This window comes from Stereum hirsutum (genome assembly GCF_000264905.1).
Source record: "Stereum hirsutum FP-91666 SS1 unplaced genomic scaffold STEHIscaffold_16, whole genome shotgun sequence".
In the NCBI taxonomy this organism is placed as follows: Eukaryota; Fungi; Basidiomycota; class Agaricomycetes; order Russulales; family Stereaceae; genus Stereum; species Stereum hirsutum.
In genome coordinates, this window is record NW_006763146.1 from 246652 (window position 1) to 263311 (window position 16660).

Genomic DNA, 16660 nt, shown 5'->3' on the forward strand with positions numbered 1-16660 from the left:
AGCTGAGCAGTGTATTCCCCAATACGGGCGGAGACTACATGCCGGAATACATCGTAGTCCGGTCATATACATCCGTCTACCGATCTGAGCAAGACTTCTCCATTACAATGGCGATCAGGCAATGACCACTGACCATACGGAAGACTTGTTCCCATCCCTTGAACTCGAGGAGGCTTAAGAGTCGGTGCACGCGCCGCTGGCGCCTTTCGACTCTCGCATTCTACGCCCACATCTACCTCAGTATACGAGTACACCATGGCCCTCGACAACTCTTCCGCAGGTGCTATTCCGCACCCAGTTCAGGAGAAACAAACTAGTCGCGTTCGCTCACGAATATTCTCTTCAAGCCAGTCTTCCTTCATGCTACCATTTCGCCTGCCCATCCTTCGTCGACACCCCAGACTGCTCCTCTCAGCCATTATCCTTGTAGTTCTCTCGTATGTTGGTTGGGTTTGGCGGTCTGACGATCTCCCGCCGACGTACGAAGCGTGGCGTAAAAGGGAGAAGAAGTTGCCACAACATAATATGCTGTTACCGTTTCCTCAGGGAGGGGAGGGAAAATATTTGTATATGGCCAACCATGTTATTCGTGAGCACGTTGATAATTCATCCTAACGCGCTGGTGCTGTATCATTCATGAGGGGTGTATTTGTTTGTTACATAGACGTTGGATGGGGAAATGCCATGCAGGAACAGCTCATGAACGCCCACCTTGCTTACCTCGTTAACCGCACGTAGGTTACACCTCCTTATTCCTGGACCTTTCAGTACTGACTACTGTCTCTAATCTTTCGCAGTAATGTGCTCGACGAGTATACTTGGGAACGCGACAAAGTCTACTCGGAATTCGGAAACCACCTCATCCCGTCTCGAATACCCATGACCGCGCTCGTCTCAGGTTTATTCATCTCACAAACTTTTCCTATATAAATATTCTATCTTTACCACCTTCGTTCCACCGCCCTTCACCCCACCGCGCGCTAACTCAAAACGTTCTTCCAAACCATATAGGCCCATTAGGCAGGTCTCCTTTCCCCGGTGGCACGCCCTCGGTCGGCAAACCCTTCTTCGACAAAGTATGCCCCGTCTCGGAACGCACAATCCTCCGAAGCAGCGACTTATCCGACCATCTACAAGGAGCGAGCGCGTTGACGGTTGCGGAGGCGTGGGCAGAGAGGATCAGGGGGATAGAGGGGAGATGTGTGGAGGTTGACATTGAGGGATTTCAGATATTCAATTTTTTGTGAGTCGTCGGTTTTTTGCTCTGTCCTACAGACCTCCCACTTTGGGATCCGGGTTCGTTATGCTGGTTGATGACGATGATTCTGTGGTGTGGTGTATCAAATAATTAATTCTATGTGCGCCCAGCTTGTTCGGCAGTGCTCACCATCTCCTCCCCATCTGGCCATCGTACTCCGAATCTCCCAGCCTCACCCAATTCCGATGGTCTCCGCTCATCACCAACGCCTTGGTTAAGAACCGGGACCTCATCCATCCCGATATCATTCATACTTCCTACTTGGGACTGCGGTCAACAAGGTTTCCCAGCCGACTGTCGTTCTTGAGCGGTCTCGCTCGCCCCAAGTCGAGTGGGCAGGCAGAGATGGAGAGGGAAGAGGAGGTGAAGCCGTTGAAGGGGCTGTTGGCGTTACATATCAGGAGAGGAGACTATGAGGAACATTGTCGGAATTTGGAGGGTTGGGGGTCGAGGTATCAAGGTCCGTCTGTTTGTCTCCTTCACCATGCTTTCTATCTTCGCATTCTGGTAAGATCGAAATTAAACTAATCTATAGATTGCAGGCTTTAACGAATTCCCTGAGTTCTTAGACCACTTCGATCCCGACTCGTCAGGAAACCGAACGGCGGCTTATCTCGAACACTGCTATCCCTCCATCCCCCAAATCCTCGCCCGCGTCCATTTTATCCGCCGCGAATATGAATCCCTTCCTCATCCACATCCACCCCTCCCACTGTCCTCCGCATCTTTCTTCCCGCTCCGTAGACTCGATAGAGTGTACATGTTGACGAATGGGAAGGGAGAGTGGTTGGAGGAGTTGACGCGGGGATTGGAGGGGCTAGGTGGGTGGGTTGATGAGGAGCCTATAAGGACGAGTAGGGATTTGGGAAGGAGGTTGGGGAAGGAGGAGAGGGGTGTGGCGCAGGCGGTGGATATGGCGATTGCGCAGAGGGCGGAGGTGTTTGTTGGGAATGGGGTACGTCCCTATCTTACGTTTCGTCGTTCAGGTCTGGTCGCGGTGACTTTCGTGTCATTATTGACGGGTCGCTCTCTTTCTGTAGTTCTCGAGTTTGACGTCGAACGTGAACACGCTACGGATGGCTCAACAGAAGGCGAGGCCAGAGAGTATGCGGTTCTGGTGATTGTCGGCGGTGTGGGGAGGATCGGATAATTCGGGATTGTCAGACAACCTATTTATTTCTCACTGGGCACAGTTCTTCTTTATTGGATTGCAGTTTTATAATCACGAGCATTCCTAGGATACCCACACGAGCCCAGTTCGACATGCCACTTTTGGGCGGGCGGACGCTCGAATCAAATGAAAAACACATATACCACGATATTCCGCAGCTCTCGTCGTCTGATTTTTCGATACGAGAAAAACGAATATGGGACACCAACATTGATCAGTACAAAAACAAACCATTTTTCAATGTCATATGGACATGTCCGGAATTGAACCGGACACCTTTCGCATGCGAAGCGAACGTGATAACCAACTACACCACATGCCCATAGCGATGTTCCTTAATTAGAATATAGTACGTGAGTCCTTCGGGAGGTGGTCGCAAAAACATCACGAACACCAGGCCGCCACCTGCCGCCACCTCCTTCGTCCCGACCACCATCACCAATACTCCCACACTCGCCGCTTCTCCGTCTACGTTGCTGCTCGTCGCCCTCATCATCCAAGCCTTATAAATATACCACAGTATTCAACGACATGCCCGGACGAAAGAATGCCAAACAATCCAAGGAAGACGAGCTCGCTCCGTCTCAGCAGTCCTCCAGTGGGAGTGACGATACGTACGCTTTGCTCAACCTCTTTTAGGTATCTATGGAACTGACGTTGTGGTCTTGACCTTCGTTTCATGTTTCTGTGAACCACTGTGGCTTTTGTTACAGGATGATGATCGCTTTCGCTCAACAAATGCAAGGTGTGTGGCGACCGGGACGATAGCCCCTATCTTCTTGCACCAGGTTCCGCTGCTCGACTCCAGTCTCCCAGCGAGCAACGCCTTCTGTCGCTAACCGTCCTACATTGTGTGCTACCCGGAATAGTCTCTGCGGAGAAAAAGAGGCAAGCGCAGGATAAGAAATTCATGCAGACTGCTGAGAAGGACTTCGTTGCTCTCGTACGTCTTGCACTCTCGGCCCTCACCACCACATCTCGCGACGTGTTTTCCTACATGGCACTTTGTTGGTGAAATGCGTTCCTTACTTTTGGACAAACCTCGATATATGCGAATATATCCACCCAGCTCTCCGCCCGAACAGGGGAACTCGTCGACTTCAGAGAGGAAGTGTACGTCCGTCCTTCGTTTTCCACTGCTGCTTCCTCCGCCAGTTGTTAGCCCCTGGAACCGGTTTGATATTTTAGGCTCCAGCAAAGCGAACGCTTCAGGCTCGAATTTGCTGAGAATGAAGATGCGATACGGAAGATCTGGGTAGAGATATTGAGGGAGCAGTTGGGGTACACGGTGTGTGCTTTTTCTTATTGCCAGCGATAGGCAGACTTGGGAAGGGGCTACTGGTTCTTGGCACGTATCAGGCGCTCCATGTATGCGTTTGGAGATACGTCCTTCGTGTCCAACCTTAGAGAGCAAAACTGAACGGTCATCTCCATGCCGGATATATGCGCATATATCGTCCATAGTCCGCTCAATGCCTATGTTCTTGTATCGGTATCGTCTTCTCTGGTGACCGCTGACTTACTTTGCTATGATCATAGGAACGTGCATCTCAGTACCAGTCAGCCACAATCGCTATGGGGGGGAAACGGCAAGCCGACATCTCGAAGAAGTTGAACGAATACGAACGTGAGGCTGAAGGTGTGCCAACTGCAACAACACTCGAGAGGTGGAGCTGACCTTCCTTGGCTGATCACCTTGCGCAGGATGTCACGCTCTTTCGCGGTCGATCCTGGACCGTTCAACTCAGTCACACCCTCGTTGAAAATTGGGGCCTGCCTGTTGAATGACTAAAATTCTTCCTCGAGTCTTGGACGTTGTCCGCTTCTCTGTGTTTCATGAAGCCCTCGTCTCGGATCATCTATGTCGAACTTCCAGACTCTGTTCTTGCTCGCCCTCGAGTTCAAAGTCTCCTTCTTTCGGTCCTGGAATACAGCGGCCCCTAGGCTCGGATGTCCCACTGCGCGCATGCTCTTTCTATATCTCTCGGACTCCACTGTTCTCTGGCCGGTCTGCATGGACGGATCAAACCTGTACCAGCACTTGTTCAACACTGTATTATCATCATGTATACCCCTGCCTCTGTTTAATCTTTTTCTCTGTTACGAACCGCCGTTTAGTAAACGAATATCAGGACACTGAAGAGGGATCACATCATCGTAACCATGAGTACATGTACACAAGAGTACTGCTGTTTTGTAGCCATTAACTTTTTTATGCCGAGCTCGTTGGATGATACCCGGCAGTGCTTCCCCATGCTTCCCCTAAAGAGAGTGGTGGTACAGAGACCGCTTAGGAAGGCTCTGAACATAATCGTCCAAAAAAGTGTTCAGACACAGCCCGCCTAGCTCAATCGGATAGAGCGTCAGACTCTTAGTCTGTCTCAGGCGGGTTAATCTGAAGGCTGTGGGTTCGACCCCCACGGTGGGCTAGTACAGTCAAGGAATACATTTTGCTTCTCAACCTACGGGAAGGTGTCACTGTTTTGTTTTATCAGTCGCGGACGATACATATAGCCAGTCAATTATACCTCATGTTCATAGAGCAGATCCATCCAGAGCGCAATGCTCTGAGTTCTATCGAGATCAGCGGACATGCTGGCATCGGCATCCGCCGAGTTGGTTTCATTGGGCGTTTTCGGACAACACTCGTTCGCGCTAACAGCCATCATCTTCAGACCCTCTCACATTTTCCGTCCCATTTATTTGCACCTGACAGTGCATCGTTCTACTTTTCGTGGACAACCCTCCTATCCATGTGGTCGTCTTTTGCCCGGATATCCAGCTGCTGACTTACGGGCCGTTCATGGAACTCGAGTCTGCACCCGCCAGATGGCATTCTTGAGCTCCGTCGAAAGTCTCTCCCTTATCGTGCACTCGACATCGTGCTCCTTCGCTGGATGAGATGATTTCAAGAAGTTCTTTCTATAAATTTGACGCACAAAGACTGCCTCCGCATGCACTTTCTTGGCGTCTTCTCCTTCTCGCCTCCTCAATCCCATACGGAACTAGCATCCCGTACCTGCAACCTTCCTTCCCCAGAGATTTTGCAAGACGTTGCCTGGGCTTGACGCTTTCGATGGTTCTTTCACTTCTTCTTGGCGCACTTCGACCACGCGAGCCTTCGGTCATCTCGTCCAAAAGGCTACCATTGTTTCTATTTTGCAGAACCATGTCTTGGCGTCCTCTCGGTGAAATCCATGGGATTCACAGGAGTCGTATCGTACTTCTTCCGTTGCGGGATAGATACGCCCACGACACCCAGCTAGATGAGTGTCCCTGCCAATGGTTTCGGCGGGAGAAGGTGGTATATGGCGTCCCTTCCAAGGATGGAGAGCATGGTTTGCTCTCGGATCAGCTTGCTCGATAAAATGTGTCGCGTGCTTGCTTGCTGGGACTGAGAAGGCGAGTCTCTGTATCTGTAACCGAAAGGGACGCTCCCATTCTCGATAGCCCTGGCTATTAAAAAAGTGTATATATATCCTATAGAACAGAGGATGTGAAAGTCAGACCTGGGATCTTCGCTCTCAGTTCAGCATCCAGCTCTTCCCACCAGTCGCGACGTAGTATTCAGCTCAGCATATACTTAGGCGTTAACAGCAATGGCATTCTCCTTCGTCAAGCTCTTGGCCTCGGTTTCGTTGGCTTTACTGTGTACTTCTGGTGCTGTCGCTGCCCCGTGGCCCTCGTCGATCTCCCATGAGACCAAGAGGACACGTATTGTGGGGCGCGATGCTACTCTGAAGTTGGACACTTTCCACCCGGCGTCGACGTTCGAGGTGTGTACACCTCTAAGACCCATATTTTGTGTTTATCACCTACTCCATCATCGTTACTAATATTGTGGCATGACATCGTCACGATTGTAGACCTTCGGTGTGGATGGCTTGGATCACCCATTGGCCGCTCGTGGAGACGAGTTCGACTTGCCAGACGCTGCACTCTCCTTCGTCCAGACCAAACTCGACGTTTCCCAGGATGCTGTGACGTTGAAGTCGAGCTTCGTTGGCGAGGCCGCTCAGCATGCGTTTGTCAAGCAGCAACACGTATGCCCATTTATTTTTCCTCTCCCTCGTCCATTCGTCCCTGATTAGACTTCTTTGATTAGGATGGTGTTGCGTTTGCCAACGCCGTCGCTAATGTTGCGTTCAACATGGATGGAAAGGTCGCTTCCTTCGGCTCTTCATTCGTTGCACCAAGTAGGTCACCTGCTTACCCTGTTCTCTCAGTACTTGACGCACATCGTTCTACCCTTCGTCTAGGCACGATCCCATCCTCCACCCCTTCCGTCTCCCTCGAAGATGCAATCAGCACCGCCGAACAAACACTTTCTGGAACCTTCAACTCCCACACTCCCACGCTCGAGTTCCTCGCTCTCGAGGACGGAAGCGCCGCCCTCACCCATGTCATTCAGATCCAGAATGATACGACTGGGGACTGGTTCGAGGCGTTTGTGGATGCGCATGAGAATAAGGTTTTGTCGGTTACGGACTTCGTGTCGAGGGCTTCCGTGAGTGATATCTTTAAATATGTTGTGTGGTACGGAATGTTGATGGCCTTGCGTGCGGGTTATAGTTCCGCGTTTTGCCTATCGATGAGGAGATCTTGACGGAGGGGTTCCAGACGCTTACGGACCCGGCGGACACGACGGCGTCTCCGGATGCGTGGAACAGCGACGGCACTACGACTACCACCACCACTGCGTAAACATCTCTCCCGCTCAACACCTCTCAAAGCCTCATACTGACCTCCTGCATTTCTTCAGTGGCAACAACGCCATCGCGTTCAAAACCTCCCAGACCACCGGCACGACCTCCCAATCCTCCTCCGGCCTCAACTTCATCTACGTCCAAGACGCGACCACAGCGCCCACCACCGCCGTCAACGTCCACGCCGCCACGACCAACGCGTTCTACGTCGTCAACACGATCCATGACGTTTCGTACAAGTATGGGTTCACGGAGTCCGCGTTCAATTTCCAGAACAATAATTTCGGGAAGGGTGGCTCGGGGAATGATAGGGTTACGATTAGTGTGCAGGATGCGGCGGGGACGAATAATGCGGATTTTGCGACGCCGGCTGAGTGGGTCTTTTTTCTAACATTCAAGTTTGTGATGGAGCTTCGATGCTGATGCACCGTGGTTGGAATATAGCGGCCAATCCGGACGTATGAGGATGTTCCTCTGGACCGAGACCTCGGTATGCATCTCTTGCGTCTTACGAGTGCTTGAGAAAGAACATTACTGACGAGAACAATAGCCCCAGCGCGATGGTGCTCTCGAGAACGATATCGTCAGCCACGAGAACACACACGGGATCACCAACCGCATGACCGGCGGTGGGACTGGTCGGTGCTTGCAGACTACTGAGGCTGGTGGTATGGGTGAGGGATGGTCGGACACCATGGCCAAGTACGTCCTACCTCTCCCCGACTTGCAGTTTTTATGGTCCACGATATTGACGGCGCGATGTGCAGCTGGTTGGAGCAGGATGGTCCTACGATTCAAGATTATGTGCTCGGCCAGTATGTCACCAATGACCCCGCCGGTATCAGGACCCACCCATATTCTACGTCTTCGTGCGTATTTTGTCTACTCCCACGCAGGGTTGCATTTTCTCAACAGCTGTTATCAAATAAGGACGACAAACCCTCTCAATTACGCCAGCGTTGGAACCCTCAACGAAGTGCACAGTATGTCCACTCGTTTTGGCAATTTCCTTCGTGAATTGACATCACAATTATTCTCTCGCCACACAGATATCGGTGAAGTCTGGGCGAACATGTTGCACAATGTCCTGGCATCCCTCGTGAACGCGCACGGCTTCTCCTCCACTGCTCGTACCGACCCGACGTGCGTATCCATTTTTCTCGTATGATCGGACTTGTCGAGGATGCTGATGCGCTCGTCCATCAACCAGCGGAAACGCAGGAAACACCATTTTCCTTCACCTCATGATCGATGCTCTGCCTCTACAGCCTTGCAACCCCACCTGTACGTCGCGTCTTTCTTGTCTGCCACTTTTTTCCTCGCCGCTATTGCTGACGATTAATATCACAGTCCTGACCGCCCGCGATGCCATCATCCAAGCCGACGCTAACCGCTTCGCCGGAGCGAACAAGTGTATCCTCTGGAACGCGTTCGCTAGCCGTGGGTTGGGTGTCAATGCTGCGAACCATCGTAACGACGCGACAGTGCCAGCTGGGTGTTGATTGCGAGTTGTTACGATTTGATTGTTGGTATGGGCGATGGTTGGGCGATGGTAGATGACGAAACTAGGATAAAGCGAGGGAATTTTGTAGCTTTTAGGATTGGGCTTTATTAGCCTTCGAAGAGTTCAATGACCGAAGGATACATAGCCTGCTGTGCGACTTCCCGAGTCCTCGAATGGTTCAATACGATGCACTGCATCTTGAATAAGCAGTCGAGACAGATACAAACGCCACACAAGAAATTGTGGCCCGGATGAACCAAGCGTATTCGTGATATCCAATTCGGCAGTTGCCATAATTCAAGATCGAGTTCAAGCAAATTCCGAACAAAGACGTCCATCCTTATTGCAATCCCCATTGTCTCGAGAAATGGAAACCCTCTCGCTGTGTATCCCATTGTTCTCCTTTCGATACAAATCCCCCCTTCTAAGTATAAGAAGCAATCCGCCAAGTTACTCCCTCTCCTGCCCCTCAGTATAAGTAGTCGGTCTACGCACACGTATTATAGGTACCCTCACCATACAAGCCTGCATCTCCATTCGTCCTCGGTCGATTGTACATCAGAGACGTCTACGATCTTGCCGAATCTTCAGTCATCTGGTGAGCTCACTTTCCGGTTTCTGAAATTTGTTCGGTCGAGTTCTCCTTCCCGAGAGTTTGCGGGCCCACCATCCAGGTTCTTTACGGCAACGTAGCGCTAGCATGCGTTAGACAGAGCTACGCGCTTCAGGGTATTTCAGCAATTCACAAGTCTGTGTACAAAGGCGTTTGACGTAGACTTTACACAGTGGGGCAACTTGATGAGGTTGACTTAACATTGACTATGGACTATCGGTCGATGTAGACCCTGAGTGGCATGGACATCAAGACGATGCAGTCAGATGTCTTTCAGGACGGTCTTTTGATCTTCATCCCCTAGCCTTTGACAGTCGTTTGTTATGAAACACTGACATATATTTGGATATGTTACCGTGACCGTGTAGGATCCATGCCTTCGAGCTCTTGGCTCCTCGAGCTTCCCACTGAACTCCTCGTCGAGCAGATCCTCAGAAGATTGGACTTCCGGGATGTTCTACGTTGCTCATCCGTACGTCTAGTATCTGATTATCTTCGATATTTTTTCTTTTATTTAAAACCCCTTTATAGTGTTGCAAGCTCTTACACGGGATCGTCACTACCTCTTCTGCTCTCCAGCTCAAAGCCGAACTTGGTGCCGATAGCATCACCGACGTCAGTCTCGATGGCGAAACATCTTCTGCAGAACGCCTCGAGGCTCTTCTCCAGCTCGTATAATCCGGACCAAGTCCTCCACATCGGGGATGCATGTGTCTATGCGGAGGACGTGCAGGATCTTGACCAATCGCCACACACCTGGACCCATATTTCGGTCTCTTGGCTTCCCCGTTAGAATAGTCCAGAGAGATGGATTGACTTCGAAGATACCAGTCTATGGGTGTACACTTTCATGTTTGATCCCGTCCAGGATCTTCTTGTCCTTCTTGAACAACAGAGGGAACATGTTGGCTACGACGCTCCTGATCCCGCTCCGTTCCTAACGACAGACAAGGAGCTTGCAATTCATCTTCATAGCTTGACTAGTAACACAGGTCACCCAGACGCATCATCCTCGACAATACGCTACCGTGTGACTCACACAACGGAAACAGGCTGGGCTCCTCGGGCGAAAATTATCATCTGCGGCGACATCGTTGGCCTACCTTTTGGAAGATACCCCCCTCGACTCATTGTGTGGAAGTGGAAGTCGGGTGCCATGATTGTGGTGGGATTCGATTCATAGCTCGAACTCGACTTGATGCCCAGACTGATATTCTTCACTGTGATTCCTCTTTCTTCCCCAATAGAATTGTGACCTCTTCGAGAATGCTCCACACGCATATTGTTTCCTATCTCCACGAGTGTTTGTTGCGACGGACCCACCACAGGACGCATGCGAAGTCTACATGAATGTTTATGTACTTCGGGATACGGTCGTAGGTGATACCCCAGGGAACTGCCATGATACCGAGGCTGGTGGTCTCACACTCGCGGTACGACTAGAACTACCTGTTCTAAACGACCATTTCCTTTACTACGACAAAGTCCACTATCATTCCACCTTTATCCCACACATGCATCCTGGCCTCTTGATTGCCACCTTTGACTATGGTATGGATGACGCGTTGGGATCCTACAGGCTCGTCGCCTGCGCGCGAGACATCATACATTTTGCTGAGAGCTCCACTGGCCTGGGGATGGAGATACCGTGGGAGTCTTGGGGACCTGCATCTACTCGGATTTTCTTGGATGTACTAGAGTCTGACCAAGCATTCTTGTGGTCAGTTAGAATTCACCTCTCGTTTGTGTTATTTATGTTATTGACTATCTCTCAGTCCTCCTACATGTACCGCAGGCAATCGAACCGCTTTTCCGCTGGCTTCGGTAGGCCACGGTGATACAGATTTGCCACGCATAGAAGTTTGCGAATTCGGTTATCATCTTCTCCGCACGGCGATGCCGCCGGAGTTTAACACCTTGATCCCTGCTCGTGGTGCCCAGCCCTCTATGTTCGTCGAGTTGAAGACCGCCAGTCATATCTTTGAAGCTGGGGAAGACAGCCCATTCTGGGACGATATCGAGACTTGCCTGCCCTATTACAGTATAACTTTTCTTGACCTACAGGCCGGGGACCACGCTATTACACTTGATGATCAGCGGCTCGTCTTCCATAAGGCGAGTTACTTTCCTTCATCTCGAACTGATCCGTTTCTAGATGATTTCTTCTGACGATCTCAACTCATCAGGACAGTCAGAGTGGGGATTCAGAGTCTTCCACGGAGCGCCTTATATGTTTCTTCTGACCATCAATAAATTGGTGGTTATGATGTTCGATTTCATCGTCACGGTGATCTATGAATACTTTGCTGTTGAGTTGTCTTAGTGATTTTTTGCTGTTGTGCTATACAATGATTCTTGTCCATTGCTGGCAGGGAGTCATAGACCCGTGAGTTTCTCTTGCTTTGTCTTACTTCACGGATTGCTGATAGGTCGCGTGTTTCCACGACATTGCGCCTCAGACTTGAAATATATATTTTACTTCGCGCTCTGTTGTAATGATTATCATGCGGTGCGTCATCGGGCCAACTCTATCACCCATCCTGATGGTTGTGTATTGTGCAAGTGTCTCTCTTTGACTTGAGATCGCGCAATATCGTCAGGGGCGTCGGTACCTTGTCGGTGTGTGATTAATCTTGTTGTCCCCGTCGCCTTTTAAAAGTCCACGCCGGCCCGGCGGTAGGGTCATACTCGCAATATTCCTAGGTCAATGACCTCGCAAGGACAGTGATGAGACGTTCGTACCGACATTACACTGACGGACTGACCTGAGTGTTCTCAACCGATGAACCCATTGATGGCCTTGTGACTGCTTCAACATGTATTGTATATAACACTTCGTTTCCGGTGACCGTCTCCGGCCATCGAGCCTCTGAACATGATGCTACGACTGACTGTGCTAATGCTGGCTTTGGCCACTGCCTCCCCTGTATTGTCCCAACTCAATGCGACAGCGAATACTACATTTCTCACGTTTCAAAATGAAAGATTGTCTTTTACGTGCGTCTTTCCCGTTTTTTTTTGTGAAACAACCATCGCTGAAATCTCATGTTTCACAGAATCGACAAGACAACGGGATTTTTGGGTCATGTCCATTTGGATGGCCACGATCTTCAAGGGCCACAGTCCAATACGTCAGGACGGGGTTATTACGGTCGGTTGCCCTTGCCTACGTCTCTACCGTGCAAAACCTGACTTGTTTTGCCTCAGAGTGTCATTGTGTTCCGAGCAGCTACCAGGTCGCAGATTCCGACATTTATCATGTTGGTATGAACGCCACGTTCGAACTGTGAGGGATTCTTCTTATTTCTCCTACCCAAGAGCTCATGCCACGCTTCCGTAGACTCCAAGGGAACGATATCTCCGGCCAACCCTACGTCGGATCATTCATGCAAGAGGTTCTTCCTATCGGTCATACATTTCAGCAGTGGTACTTCCTTCGCCCTAACGAGACAGGAATCCACAACTTCGCCCGGCTCATTTATTCTAATTCATCATCTGGTTTCCCCTTCGAGGACGGAGGCATTCCTGTCCGCGAGATACGCGAAGTCTTTCAATTCAACACCACGCTCTGGAAAACTGCTTCCACTAATCCCCAGCTCAACATGTCAATACCATCTCAGGACGCTATCACGCCTGCTGTTCAAGTTCAAGACGCCACATGGAGCTTGGGTGGCACACCCGATGAACCGTTCATGGTTGAAACGAGTACGTGGTGGACGAAGTATGCTTTAGCGGACGCATATAGGTATAGGAAGGCCCACGGGCTTTACGGCGTCGACGAAGATGGAACAGCGTACGGCGCATGGATGGTCTCGCTGACGCAGGACACACTATTTGGAGGGCCGACGCACTACGATCTTCTCCTAGATGGGATGATTGGCGTACCGGAGGGCTCTGCGAACCTGCAGAGAATACCTCATATTTACTATTACGTGCGTTGATTTTATCTTCGTGTTCCGTCTGTTTCTGACTTCACTTGGTCACAGTTCGCATCTAGCCACCAAGGTGCCGCTACCTCAAATTTGACTTCTGAAGGATATGACCGTACATGGGGACCTCAGGTAAGTAATCCTTCCTTCTTCCTTCATTCACTTTCTAAACTTCTCTGATGTGGCCCAGATTCTGTACTTCAACAAAGGCTCTCAGGCGAGGTCTAGTATTTACGGATTACTTTCCTTTGGTGCTACAAACTGATTTGGTTTCTCCACAGCCTCTCCGAGCTTCGTGCGGACGCAGAATCTGCCACCTCCCTCGATTCCTACGCCGATTTCTATACCGCGATAGCTCCGCAGATACCAGGCTTCGTGGCACCATCGAACCGAAGCACCTTCTCACTAAGTATCTCCGTTCCGCAGAGTGCTGACGATGCTGTAGCTGTACTCAGCGCCGATGGCTGGGACTTCCAGTCTAACGTTCTAGACCAGAGCACATTTCAGTACTGGGGAGAAATCGATTCAAATGGGCACGTCGAAATCCCGAACGTTCGGGCTGGAACATATAGGTTGACAGTGTATGCAAAAGGTAGCTTAGCTTGTCAGTCCGCATCGCGAGCGTAATGAACTACATATTTATCCCTGTCAAGGTGTATTCGGTACCTTCATTGTCCGGAATATCACAGTACCAGAGGCACAAGCAATCGTACTCTCCAATATGACTTGGGTCGAGGAGAGCACAGGTTCGTTACCTATTTAAAACATTCTCGAATGGCTAGTCTAATCGCGATCCATGATTTTCGAAGGTGTTGAGCTGTGGCGTCTCGGTACACCAGACCGCACCGCTGGAGAATATCGCCACGGTTTTGCTCCCGCCGAAAACGAGACCTATCATCCGATGCAATATCGTCAATACTGGGGTGCTTATAATTTCACCGAGGACTTTCCACAGGGTGTCAACTTTGAGATCGGAGCGAACGACGTCTCTGTGGATTGGGTGAGCGTCCATATTATTTGGCACTAGCCTTCCTCTCCATAGCCATGTGTGTATATGGATGGTCATACTAATGATCTTTACTATTGTGTAGAACTATTGTCAGTTCGCTGAAGTAAGTGGTGTTTGACGACCTTGTTAGACATGACTGGAGTTTGACTGGAGCCGGTTAGAGAAACAACTTTACCATCAGATTCGGGATCGATGAAGATCAAGCCATCTCACTACTGAATACCACCAATGCAATATTCACAGTGGTAGGTCTCTTTGTCAATTGACTTCATTTTGACTGACGCTGAAGTTGCTGTCAACAGATCCTCGCAGGAGCGGTTGGCCCCACCGGCAACGAAGACTTTTCGTCTCTCGCCTTCTCCGACTTCCCGCTCACCGTTCAAGTCAACAACCAATCGCTACTCGAGTGGATCATCCCTTCGAATGTATCTTCGTCATGTATCACCAGAAGCGGCATCTCTTGTTTCGTGGTGGACCATCAATATGTATTCCCGAGGGACTGGTTGCTGGAGGGGCCGAACACGTTTACGTTGGGTCTGTCGCCGGGGTCTGGAACAAGAGCGATGTATGATGCCTTGAGGTTGGAAGTGAGCTAGTCTGTACTATGGCTGAAGACAGAAGCGGGAGGATATATTCTCATGATATTGACGGGATAAAAATGTGTTCTTGAACTATCCTCACTAGTTCTGATTCCAAACAAATAATATCCAATATAACCTTCCCTCAAGCCCACCGCGAGGGTCGAACTCGCAGCCTTCAGATGTCAACGGTCGAGACGATCGTAAAAGTCTGACGCTCTATCCGATTGAGCTAGGCGGGCCACACTTGCACGAGGGGTTTACCTTGTAAGATCACGTGCTCGCCACTGCTCCCACTTCCGGTTGCCAAGGCCAGAGCTTGAACGAACCTCGAGTCTTACTACCATTTCAATGGACACATTCCAACGACACCCTGTTCTTTACTTTGCAGATGGAAATGTGTGTCTCTCAGCGACACACGGACTCGTCGCACATGTTTCTTCTCCAACTCCCAGCACAGAAGTCAACGAGGTACATGTGCCTGCTCAACCTCTCGAAATCGTCTTCCGCGTCCACCAATCCGTCTTGTCACTACACTCTCCGATTTTCAAGGACTTGTTTGCATTGCCCAGCCCTCCTGAAGTGAATGAGACATACGACAAAGCTCCGTTAGTTCGGATGCCTGATCGAGCAGACGACCTGGAATCTCTGCTGAAAGCATTCTACTTCGGTTAGTAAGTATTGGAATCCCTTTGGAACTCGCCATCCTTCATTTCTTAGGATTTTATTGACCTGAGTTTTATTTTGTCTCCAAGCGAACTTCCGTTTCCCAGACTCGATCCACGCACGCCAGATGCAGTACGGTCCATCCTCTTGATGGCCAACAAATACCAGGTCGACTTCGTACGCCGCATCATCGTGACGCGTCTAGAGTCAGATTGGCCTCAAACCATAGAAGCTTGGCAGCGACTTGAACACGAAATCGAAGGCATGAGGGAGGATGCACGTGGTGGAGTGTGGAACGGGACTCGTGGTCCCTCCCTCGAGCTTGATAATGCACTCCCAGAACCCGCATCCGCCATTCGGCTCGCACGCGAGTGCAATATCCCATCCATTCTCCCACCTGCTTTCTATCATCTATCTCGTCTCTCAATCGAGGACGATTGGGACCTCGTGCGCAGCTATGGGCCGAAGAAACTCACGGACGTTCGCAAGCCACAACTCTCCTATGGCTTTCGCTCTGCAAGATGGTCTCTACTTCGCGCGGAAGACTTTAGGTGCTTGCTGGTTGGCAAATTGGCTATTGAGAAGCACCGCGCGTGTCACAGTGGCCTTCTCCCCTGTCGACGGAGTGACGGTGGCGACGCAACTGACGACTGGGAGGAATGCGCCTTGGAGGATGAGCCGGAGAACCTCAAGAATTTCAATGACCGGATCCGAGACGCCAGCACCTCGGATACAGACTTATTGAAGGTTTTTGGTCGTGAACAGAAGTATTTCATGGAATCTTGGCTGTTCTGTTGGGAGTGTAGGGAGCAGATTGAGAATCAGCTTAATATTTGGAAGAAATTGCCAGAGTACTTTGCGCTTCCTTGATATGGTCTGTAGTCCTTCATAATATTATCACCTTGATCTTGATCTGACTGAAATGTTCTAGCTATTTGTTGAAAAGGCGAGGATCGTGCGACTTAGGCTTCCCAGAGCCGCACACGTTTCTCACCCTGTCGTGATGGGCCGTCTCGGCTCTAGAGGAAGAGATATCGAGCAGAGAGCCACTATGAGCCTCTTGTTGCCTATACCCATTCATTGCGTCGATCCTCGATTATTCACGCAACCGTAGGCCTCTTCCGATTGTAACATATGTCCCAGGGGTGACTTCACAGAGTGATGACAACAATACAACCCTCTATCTTTTTCCTCTTTTTCCTCTGGCGAAGGTAGCGGTCCAGGGT

At 50.4% G+C, this 16660-nt stretch overlaps 5 protein-coding genes and 3 non-coding genes across 8 annotated transcripts; 6 read left to right on the forward strand and 2 right to left on the reverse strand.

Annotated features, from left to right (window-relative positions):
• Positions 1–684: 684 nt before the first annotated feature.
• Positions 685–2379, forward strand: STEHIDRAFT_65347 (uncharacterized protein; the record flags this gene model as incomplete). Its single annotated transcript, XM_007308662.1, has 7 exons — positions 685–734; positions 798–898; positions 1012–1243; positions 1369–1530; positions 1612–1718; positions 1801–2213; positions 2299–2379. 7 exons carry the CDS (start codon positions 685–687, stop codon positions 2377–2379), a joined length of 1146 nt encoding a protein of 381 aa, XP_007308724.1.
• Positions 2380–2677: 298 nt separating this feature from the next.
• STEHIDRAFT_t244 lies at positions 2678–2751 on the reverse strand. The gene has a single exon. It is a non-coding gene; the product is annotated as a tRNA-Ala (tRNA).
• Positions 2752–2960: 209 nt separating this feature from the next.
• STEHIDRAFT_161200 (uncharacterized protein) lies at positions 2961–4106 on the forward strand (the record flags this gene model as incomplete). Its single annotated transcript, XM_007308765.1, has 6 exons — positions 2961–3043; positions 3143–3174; positions 3299–3372; positions 3499–3542; positions 3618–3717; positions 3969–4106. 6 exons carry the CDS (start codon positions 2961–2963, stop codon positions 4104–4106), a joined length of 471 nt encoding a protein of 156 aa, XP_007308827.1.
• Positions 4107–4765: 659 nt separating this feature from the next.
• On the forward strand, positions 4766–4858 carry STEHIDRAFT_t234. Its single transcript has one exon. It is a non-coding gene; the product is annotated as a tRNA-Lys (tRNA).
• An 872-nt stretch (positions 4859–5730) lies between these two features.
• Positions 5731–8867, forward strand: STEHIDRAFT_103213 (uncharacterized protein). The gene is made up of 13 exons (XM_007308766.1): positions 5731–6205; positions 6296–6472; positions 6535–6625; positions 6689–6936; positions 7002–7129; positions 7192–7509; positions 7580–7625; positions 7686–7837; positions 7903–8004; positions 8066–8118; positions 8185–8278; positions 8346–8419; positions 8486–8867. Exons 1-13 carry the CDS (start codon positions 6029–6031, stop codon positions 8635–8637), a joined length of 1812 nt encoding a protein of 603 aa, XP_007308828.1. The 5' UTR covers positions 5731–6028; the 3' UTR covers positions 8638–8867.
• A 758-nt stretch (positions 8868–9625) lies between these two features.
• On the forward strand, positions 9626–11421 carry STEHIDRAFT_114543 (uncharacterized protein; the record flags this gene model as incomplete). Its single annotated transcript, XM_007308767.1, has 6 exons — positions 9626–9724; positions 9784–9867; positions 9899–10024; positions 10046–10417; positions 10500–10972; positions 11028–11421. 6 exons carry the CDS (start codon positions 9626–9628, stop codon positions 11419–11421), a joined length of 1548 nt encoding a protein of 515 aa, XP_007308829.1.
• Positions 11422–12127: 706 nt separating this feature from the next.
• On the forward strand, positions 12128–16600 carry STEHIDRAFT_141845 (galactose mutarotase-like protein; the record flags this gene model as incomplete). The annotated part of the gene is made up of 15 exons (XM_007308768.1): positions 12128–12249; positions 12309–12403; positions 12460–12538; positions 12593–13184; positions 13239–13313; positions 13372–13403; positions 13463–13773; positions 13835–13927; positions 13991–14181; positions 14273–14293; positions 14352–14435; positions 14493–14777; positions 15321–15442; positions 15524–16308; positions 16366–16600. The coding sequence occupies 14 exons, from the start codon at positions 12128–12130 to the stop codon at positions 16302–16304; spliced, it is 2883 nt and encodes a 960-aa protein (XP_007308830.1). The 3' UTR covers positions 16305–16308; positions 16366–16600.
• On the reverse strand, positions 14917–15010 carry STEHIDRAFT_t243. The gene has a single exon. It is a non-coding gene; the product is annotated as a tRNA-Lys (tRNA).
• Positions 16601–16660: the final 60 nt, after the last annotated feature.